Genomic DNA, 9,236 nt, shown 5'->3' with positions numbered 1-9,236 from the left:
GTGCCAAGTAAGAATACATGGTTATGATATTTTGACTTTATATTATTAAGACAAATATTACACCTCCAATGCGACCAACGAAGGACCTGGCAGATATTTGTGACGTTCCAAAAGGCACCGCCCTATTGGTATCAATAAGGACGATTTCTAATTAAATTATTATGGTAGCAACATCTTATTGACTACCGAAAATGAGCTTTACTTTACTTTAGCTTGGAAATGTCATAATTATCTCTAGAGTATGTGACCGTTTTTTCATCTTTTGTGATAATTTAGTTAGTTTTAACAAAATAATATTAAAGTTATATAATGGCACAATTACAATGATCCAGTAAGTGAATACATCTGATCTGAATATACAATCGCAAAAATCAATTAATTTACTATTTATAAACCTTCTTGCATTGAAATAAGGTCTACCAGCGATTACAGGCTGCCTCTGTCAGTACATTGACCTTCCTGAAGTGATTGTATGAGTATCTATGTGATTGAGCCATTACATTACTTGGGTAGTGTAACGAAGAGTTCGGAACCGTTATCTCGCTGCTTGCTCGTGACGTCACGTCTCGGCGTTTCGGCCCTAGGGCTTGTTGCTTTTAGCGACAGAAAGTTTATTTTTCTAAGTCTTTGAGAGTGTATTTTTATATTGACAATGTATAAATTTCGCGTCCATATTAATGAAATGTTGATCATTTCTCTCTACCCATTCAACTAGGTGATTTGGGGTCATGATCCCGAATGTCAAAAATGTATTAAGATGGTCATACTGAAGGTTTCCCATGGGACCAATACGAAGATCATGTAAAAACAAACCTACTCCTGGGCCTCCCACTTGTTTCGTCTATTTCATTAGATTTTTTTCGTGATTATGTGCTTAGTCCCACAGGGAAATTTGACTAGTATGAGTATAATACATATTGAGTATGACCACTATAACCTTGACAGTCAAGTGTGACTATCTTAACACATTTTTGACAGTCAGGATCGCAACCCCAAAATCACCCAGTGTTATTTATTTAAGTTTTTTGTGGCAGCAAATAGTGCAGTGTTGCTGTCGCGTCATGTCACCGCTTACTGCTTCACCTTGACATGTCCAACTAAATGTTGTTGTGGTTATAAATGTAGGGCCCATGTTAGAGGCTCTGGACTAACACCATTTTGAACATCTCTTTGGACTTGATGTTGAATAGTTTTAGTATTAACAGTTTTTTAAATTATAGACTATTTTTAAATCATGGGTTTTATATGGAGTAAATTTTAATAACATTTAAAATGCAAAAACTGAAATAATACACTATTTAGTCTTTCAAATGTATCTGTATAAAACCCAGTTTTAAAGTTAAATATGTATGTTATGAATTATCATCACCTTTTTACGATGCTTGAATTTTTTTAGTCCAATTGGACATAATTTAACTATCCCATATGCCCTAAGCTTATATGTATCCTGCAAAAAAACTAGGTTTCAAAATACTATCTATAAATATATAAAAAATTTAGGTTCCAAATTCTTTAAGTTTGTATAATAGCAGATTGATTTATAACTATAATTCTAGATTATTTAGTACTTAAAATTGTTGGCATTCAGTTACAGCTAGCCCTTTGATTTATTTACAATTATCTTTAAGGAATATTGTTTGAATAATTATTGTAAAATTGATTCAAGACTAGTCAAATAATTAAAATGAAAAGAATTCAATTGAACTTGTTTTTGCTCTACCTAATTATTTCCCAGTTTGTTTTTGGTAATGCAAATATGTTGATACATTCCATTCAACCACTTTCAAATACAACTAGTTGGAGAGTTTATCTAAATTACCCCATTAAACTATGAGTTATTTGAATATATAAAAGTTACACAAGCAAGCTAAGCGCTGGGCTCTGTAACATAATGTTAATGTCAGATATTTTTACTCACTGCCATATAAGATCAACAAGCAGCCCTACCCTATATTACTGAAGCTGTGTTGATGAAAATAAATACGTGTTAGTAATTATAACATGTATTTCTTATTAAATATAAAATTTATTATAAATGAACTTAACCTATGAAGTTGATGACAACAATGTGCAAAACAAGGTGAGCGAATATGAAGTCGGCGAAGCCGCGCTCGGCGCTCAGTCCTTGGAATTCATTCTTGTTTTCGGGATTCACCTGGAGCCTCAGGCACACTGAAAACAGAAAAACAATAGGGTGAAGTCGATTGATTGATTGATGTAATTAACTTACGAACTTGTTAAGTTTAGGCTAAAAAGCAATGTCGCATGAACTTACCGGCGAGCACGAATGAGCTGACTGTGGAAATGAAGCCGCTCAAGAAGGAATTGAATGGGAATGTGCCGACTAGGCAGCAGTACACAAACTGAATCACGGCGGTCAAGAAAATGTACAGTAGGTAGGCGTCGATGATTTTCAGCTTCTTGGATGTCTTGGTTGAGTACTCCTGGTACAATTTGGGAATTACGGACATTAGAGAGGTCATTTTCGTGGAGTTTTAACCAATTCGTGAATAAAGTCGGCTTTTTCAATAAACTACATACACGTCATCCACGAATCATAGACAGATGAATTTTTTTTAACCAAATGTCAAAAGCTATGTTTGAGACATGTTTATAACCATTGCAAAATAGAAGAAAAATATCCTAATTGAAATTATTTTGTTGGTAACACTGCATTAAATGTCAAATTTGCAATAGCTGCTTGTGCGTGAATTTGTGCATGTCATCGAATTAAACAAAGTTTTGTACTCATTTCAATAGCCCGATTAAATTTTAATATAAAACAACAATGTTGAACGTCCAAGGCAACTTCCCTGAGTACGCGGTACCCGGCGCCGTGCAGCATCGCTTCGAGCCGTACGCCGACAACGGCGGCAGCGTAGTCGCGATCGCCGGCGATGACTATGCCGTGATCGGAGCGGACACCCGGCTGAGCACGGGCTTCTCCATTTACACGCGCGAGCAGAAGAAGCTGTTCCAGCTGTCGTCGCGCACGGTGCTGGGCGCGACGGGCTGCTGGTGCGATACGCTGACGCTCACGAGGCTGCTCGCGGCGCGCATGCAGATGTACGAGCAGGAACATAACAAGCCAATGACGACCCCCGCCGTGGCGCAGATGCTCTCCACCATGCTATACTACAAACGATTCTTCCCATACTACATCTCTAATGTGTTGGCTGGCTTGGACGGAGAGGGCAAGGGTTGTGTGTACAGTTATGACCCCATCGGGCACTGCGAGCGCTCAAACTACCGCGCCGGCGGCTCTGCGGGCGCGCAGTTGCAGCCCCTGCTTGATAACCAGATTGGTCTGAAGAACATGCAGAATGTAACTGAAGCGCCTCTGCCTAAGGAAAAAGCTCTGGCTCTTATCAAGGATGTGTTCATCAGTGCGGCGGAGAGAGACATCTACACTGGAGACAGCATTTATATCCTCATAATCACAGCTAATGGCATTCAAGAGGAGAAATTTGCCTTGCGTAGAGATTAAGCAATCTATATTACTAAATAAACTATAAAGAAAAATTGTATTGTATGCAAACCTTGTGATAGGTATTTTTAAATAAATAACATACATAACAAATAACTGCATTTATTATTTAAATAATAAGGTAACTACAATAAAACTAGATATTTGTTTAATTATTTACATTCCAATAAAAACGAAAGTAACATCTCATAGATTTTATTTCTTGTACTTAGGCATAACAAATATATTATCAGGAAAAGTTTTGTCGAACATCTCCCGGAGCGCGTCTTGTCCAGGGTGGTCTCCGACCAGTGCTGCTTTTAGCCTTGGGGGTGACGTGTTCCCAGCTACCAGTGGGTGGATGTTGTAACACACCTCTACACAATCTCCTGGGGGCACTGTAACTGACAGCTTCCTATACCCCGAGAACATGTAAGCATCAGACCCTTCAACTGTTAGCATGAGCCTCACAGGGCTGCTTGACTTTCCGTACAATATGCACTTTAGTGGCACGGAAGTCTGTAGCTCTACTACTTCAGGATATTTGACCTCTACGGCTATGGGACACTCTTCAATAGGCAGGCTGGATAAGGCAGTACTGCTCATCACACAGTGCCCGGTTGTATTACTTTTCCGCCGCCATTTGATATTATATAATCCCACCCTAGTGGGATGATCTTTGGGCTTGTATTTCGCTTGAATACAGATAGCGTCCACAGCCGTATTTTTCTCAGCTACTTCTAAATTACTAATGCAAGACTGCGGTTTGCTCTCATCGGCGTATTTGAAGCAATCAACTACTTCTAGCTCCGTATCTACTATCACCAGATCCCAAGGACTTAGGATTTTAACATTAGGCATGACAATAAGAGGGTCATCTATAAAGCACTTAGAGATAGGTTTGAAGTTCATAGCAACGAAGTTTGTAGAAACTTCAAACGGCTTTACTACGGGTATTTTTGTCGTAAAGTCCTTGACACATTCTAGCTTGGAGACTTCTGGAAGATCAATGAAGTACGAAACTTTTATTTGGACAGTGGTTGTGGAAGTTCTGCTAGTCTTCAAAAAGAATGTGCTGGAGTGTGTGGAGGACTTGTCAATGCTACCAGGTGATATCTGGAGAGGCTGGGTCTGAGGTTGTCCCGCTATAAGGCTTAGCTCGGTGACCGCCTCGGGGTTCTGATTATCAGGAGTGCTAAGCAAGGAAACAGTGATTTTGACGTCGTAAACAGAAGTGTTTTCGTCGTTTGTTATGGTGAAGGTGGAGGGGAACCACTCGCCCTGCAGCGCGGGGTTCTGGTTGCTGACGCTGTTGGACAGGCGGCACTCGCGCGCCACGATGTGGGCGATCGTCGAAGGCACGATGCAATCAAACTCGTAATCAGCTTTAGGGCTGTGTATGAAATGTAGCAGCTCAGGGTGGATAGCTTCCATGTTCTTATTCTCTTCCATTTTAAAGTTCATGACGATTTTCCGTTTCTTATCATTATCTAATGCGAAGGAAATATTTTTGATCGTAATTTCTGAGCCGTTATCCTTGGAGTTGCATTTGAATTGGCACAAGAATCTCTTTACTTTACCGCCCTCTAGCGTAATGGTGCTGCCGCCGTCTGTTATGGGAATCTCGATAGTTTCCGTGCGACTCGAAACTGTAACTAGAACTTTCTTGACCACGAGCGTCGTAGCGTAAGAGAGTCGCACGTAAACTCCGATTTCGATGGTTTCGTCCATTTTGTATTTCTGCTGGGTGAACTTTGGTTTAACCTCGAGGACGCTGGAGATGTTCGCCATGTCGACATTGACGGTAAATGGTTCGCGCTCGGCTGCCGCCCGCCAGAGGTCGGCAGCACGCGCTGCGGCCGCCGCGGGCAGGTCCGGCTCTGCCGAGGGGACGTCCAAATTAAGCACAGCCATAATATTCTTGAATATCCTGTCCTTATCATTGTTTGGCACTTGAATGTGTTTAGACAAGGCTTCAAGAGACAGTTGGACGTAGTCTTGCACCACAGCAGAGAGATATGCGCACTGTAGCGCGCGATTTAGCACGTGCGACGCAAGGAACCACCAGCGCTCGCGCCGGTAGTCCCACAGCATGTGGCTGAGCAGCGTCAGTGCCTTGCCGTAATCCGCGCAGTAGTAGTACTCGTTCGCCATCTCAACCACCAGCTGTTTTCGCATGCGCGGCGAATGGAACGTCTTGAACTGCGAGATAGCACTGCCTAGAAAACTGATAACCACTGTAGAGTGATTGAAGATTCTCTCGTTGTATTGCAGTGCCTGTACAGCAGCTTGCTCTCTCTGGGGATCGTGAGGGTCGGCGCTGAGGCGACCAGGCCTCCATGGCCTCTGTCCATAAAATTCTACAATACCTTCTAAAGGATCAGGCGGGGGAGGATACTGGGTTGCCTCAGCACAGACTGACCGCATCGCCTGTCTCCTCTTCACTGTGAACTGAGCCGCATGCTGGTAATAGAAGCCAGGGTGTTGTGACTGTATTGCTGGAAGCCCTGCACGTATTGCTTCATCGAATAACTCTCCAAAGGCACTGTACTGTCTCGCAATCCATGCATAGTGTTCAAACAGCAGCTCTGTAGGGCCAATTCTATTTTTATACCTCTCAATGTGTGTTTTGAGCTGTGCTATAGCATCTCTTGCCATGTTTAAGGCAAATAATAGTTTACAGAGCTTGTAGTTGATGTAGCCCGCTACAGTTCTCACCTCGTGCATGTTGGTGTCGACTGCTCTGGTTTCCAGCAGGTTGTTGTAGGCATGGAGATAGTGCTTGTGTGCAGTGCTCAGGTCCTGTTTAAGTTCATTCAGGAAGCCTAACTTAAATTGGTGTCTCACAAAAAGATACTGGTGTGTGGTTTTGTTGAGGTGATCTCGGTGTTGCTTTATGTTTTTAGTTTCATGATGATAATAGTTCTGTGCAATATCGTAGAATGCGTTTTCGAGTCGCACTATGTATCCCATGAGATGATCATTGTGTGGTAGTACAAAAAGTGCCTTTGACTGAATTTCGCAGGCGGCACAGAGGGCCTGCGCGCGCTCGGCGCCCAGCATGTACTCGGACGGCGGTGGTGTGAGCCCGTCCTGCACCACGACTACGGCGACGCGCGTGGAGTGGCCCTCCACGGCCGCGCGGATGCTCTGCACTCGAGACGCGCACTCAATAATTTTCTCGTTCCACTGGGGGTCATTCCACTCCATGTCATAAAAAATCACGACGACTGAGGGCACGAGAGCCACGCGCTTCTGAATCCAGTTCTTCTTCAGTATGCCCTTGGGAATGTACCATTCGTAAGAGTTCCGCTTTGGCTTGACTACGGGAAACTCGAATGTATTCTGCAACAGCTTGAAGCGCACCGCGGCGCGCTCGGCACGGCGGTTGTTGCTGAAGGCGTCCCATACGGCCTTGTGCACGGCGTTGTTCACTGTGTCCAGCCCAGAGAGCCCTACCAACGCCAGGGGCTTCAAAATGATCTCGGGCGGAAACTCCGTCGGGTCACTTGGCTGCGTCGCCATCACGCTGCTGTTGTGTAACTACTATCGACACATTAACTAAGACGATCGCTAGCCTATCACTTTGTTTAAACGTCTCACTGGAAGCGTATCATTATTTTTCATCAATAATTTCTAATTTCTACATTCTCCAACACCTCCATCATTCGTCAAAATGACAGTCAGCAGTATTGCGTTCCGTTCTACTTCAATTGAAAAAACCGAAACGGCATTACCGCACTGCGACAACTGCCGTTACTGAACGAAAACAGTGATCCACCTATTCAATGCAATTCCTAAACGCATTAAAAAAATAACTTGTCAAAATATTTGACGTTCACGTTAACATATTCTGCCATGGCATTTTACTATTTTGTTAAAAACTTTTTGTAAAATTGCCCAAATTCATTTCCTCACTGTGTTTTACTCTCAAATATTAACTCACTATGACATCCCAAGCCTTAGCTTCTCTCACAGCGACGTATACTGATTCCGAAGGCGAGGAAGACATCGAGGAGCAGACCCCCGAGAAGGATGAAGCCAGAACTCACTCTGCGCCGCCGAGTCCGCGGCGCGCCACGGACGGCGACGGCCCGGCGTCGGCGCCCATAAGCCCCAAGAAGCAGCTAGTGTCCTACGTCGACGAAACGATGGTGTCGGACGAAGAAGCGCTTTCACCGGCCCCAGGCAGCCAGGACGACATGCGGCGCCTCTCCATGGAGACGGACACGGACGAGGCGGTACCACGCTCCGACCCCGACGACTCGCAGGACGGCGCCAGCATCCCCCCCGAGCCCGCCGGCAAATGCCCCAAGGAACTCCAAGATACTATTGCCAAGTTCTACAACCGTATGCTCACAGAAGGTCTTGACATGAACCGTATAATTCAAGATAAGAAAAACTTCAGGAATCCTAGTATCTATGAGAAACTCATTCAATTCTGTGATATCAATGAGCTGGATACAAACTATCCACCTGAAATCTATGACCCTTTAAAATGGGGCAAAGAATCCTACTATGATGAGTTGGCTCGGGTTCAAAAGCTAGAAATGGACAGGAGAGAAAAGGAAAAGAAAGAGAAGCTAGCTAAGATTGATTTCATATCTGGAGTGGCCAAGAAATCAGAGAGTGATGATGAGAAAAAGCGGAAATCAAAATGGGACCAGGCGGCACCTAATGTCGGATCCAAACCTACCATAAAACAGCCCGGTCTGTTGCAGCAGCCCCTCACTAGCAACGTCACTGGTACCAAGGGCACTGTTATATCTGCTTTTGGATCTTTACCTAAGAAACCCAAAATTTGATTGGATGAATAATTTGTTTGCAACTTCAACTGAGCAGTGCAAGTGAGGTTAGACATTTCTGAAGAAATTGTACTTTGTATGTAACTGTGGAATTCATTTTTGTAATTCTGTGCTCTATATCTTATTTATAAGTATTAAACATTAAAATATTAAATTTATTACAATGTTTTGCTTGTTTTGTTTTAATTCCTTACTTGAGTAGCTTATTACTAACATTGCATGTATTCAGGTTCTATGTCAATAACAATATCAATTAATATTAAATTTAAAACTGGTTTCTCAGGAATTGTTCAACTAATAAATTAGACAACATTTATCAACATGCAAAATCTAGGTCATCATCAAGCTGCATTCACGAGAAGACTCAAACAAAAAAGTTTATTTTTCCTAATGTTGGTCAACATTTCTAATCTATTCATCCGGTAGCCCCCATTCGCACGACAGCTTTTTTAACGCGCGTTGAAAAAGCGCTTGAATCTTGAATTTTCAATTTAACGACCAAGGCTTAAAGTCGAAAATCCAACAACGCTTGATAAAAAGCGCTACCGCTGTCGTGTTAATACATACGGGTTATCATAGAGGTACCTAGTGTACTACACAGACTATACTAGGTCTATGCGCCCCGCATAGTATGCGGGTTATCCATTTGTGTCATTCAAACGCTTTTTTAACGCGCGTCAAAAAAGCTACCGTGCGAACGGGGCCTATAAGCAGGGGTGCGAAGCTCCTGACTTCGGCCAAACTCGGCTCCGCTCGGCTCAGCATTGCTCCGAGCAATTTTTAGGGTTGGCACCACTTGACTTCCTTTTGCGTGCACGACCACAGATAAGATAATCACTTGAATTTTGACAACCCTAAATAGCCGAATGGGATAGTGTCATGTATTAAAAAGGGATAGCATGATTCGACCCTGAACCGCTGTCAAACTTCGGTTTTGTAGGAAGCTTCCTTTCTGTACGGTAGTA

The 9,236-nt window shown here is 43.1% G+C and overlaps 5 protein-coding genes across 5 annotated transcripts in view; 2 read left to right on the top strand and 3 right to left on the bottom strand.

Moving 5' to 3' along the window:
- The window catches only part of LOC134672067 (protein VAC14 homolog), a 443,464-nt gene that overhangs the window by 36,793 nt on the left and 397,435 nt on the right, over positions 1-9,236 (bottom strand). The gene's annotated exons all lie outside the window — the stretch shown is intronic.
- Positions 1,988-2,558, bottom strand: LOC134671662 (dolichyl-diphosphooligosaccharide--protein glycosyltransferase subunit DAD1). The gene is made up of 2 exons (XM_063529491.1): positions 2,276-2,558; positions 1,988-2,172 (listed from the first exon to the last, which is right to left on the bottom strand). Exons 1-2 carry the CDS (start codon positions 2,481-2,483, stop codon positions 2,042-2,044), a joined length of 339 nt encoding a protein of 112 aa, XP_063385561.1. The 5' UTR covers positions 2,484-2,558; the 3' UTR covers positions 1,988-2,041.
- On the top strand, positions 2,669-3,580 carry LOC134672055 (proteasome subunit beta type-1). Its single transcript, XM_063529953.1, has one exon. The coding sequence runs from the start codon at positions 2,789-2,791 to the stop codon at positions 3,485-3,487; it is 699 nt and encodes a 232-aa protein (XP_063386023.1). The 5' UTR covers positions 2,669-2,788; the 3' UTR covers positions 3,488-3,580.
- LOC134672053 (trafficking protein particle complex subunit 11) lies at positions 3,667-7,155 on the bottom strand. The gene has a single exon (XM_063529952.1). It carries the CDS (start codon positions 6,989-6,991, stop codon positions 3,683-3,685), a length of 3,309 nt encoding a protein of 1,102 aa, XP_063386022.1. The 5' UTR covers positions 6,992-7,155; the 3' UTR covers positions 3,667-3,682.
- Positions 7,300-8,439, top strand: LOC134672052 (SAP30-binding protein). The gene has a single exon (XM_063529951.1). It carries the CDS (start codon positions 7,414-7,416, stop codon positions 8,269-8,271), a length of 858 nt encoding a protein of 285 aa, XP_063386021.1. The 5' UTR covers positions 7,300-7,413; the 3' UTR covers positions 8,272-8,439.

Source organism: Cydia fagiglandana, chromosome 16 (assembly GCF_963556715.1).
Source record: "Cydia fagiglandana chromosome 16, ilCydFagi1.1, whole genome shotgun sequence".
Taxonomy (NCBI): Eukaryota; Metazoa; Arthropoda; class Insecta; order Lepidoptera; family Tortricidae; genus Cydia; species Cydia fagiglandana.
Note: the sequence above shows the minus strand (reverse complement) of the source record. Positions and strands in the feature narration are given on the sequence as shown.

Bases quoted from the DNA above. Each gene is read 5' to 3' on its own strand.
- LOC134672055 (XM_063529953.1), top strand. From the start codon at position 2,789: ATGTTGAACGTCCAAGGCAACTTCCCTGAGTACGCGGTACCCGGCGCC.
- LOC134671662 (XM_063529491.1), bottom strand. From the start codon at position 2,483: ATGACCTCTCTAATGTCCGTAATTCCCAAATTGTACCAGGAGTACTCA. The intron at 2,173-2,275 runs GTAAGTTCATGC...TTCTGTTTTCAG, and splicing joins CAGCTCATTCGTGCTCGCCG to TGTGCCTGAGGCTCCAGGTG.
- LOC134672052 (XM_063529951.1), top strand. From the start codon at position 7,414: ATGACATCCCAAGCCTTAGCTTCTCTCACAGCGACGTATACTGATTCC.
- LOC134672053 (XM_063529952.1), bottom strand. From the start codon at position 6,991: ATGGCGACGCAGCCAAGTGACCCGACGGAGTTTCCGCCCGAGATCATT.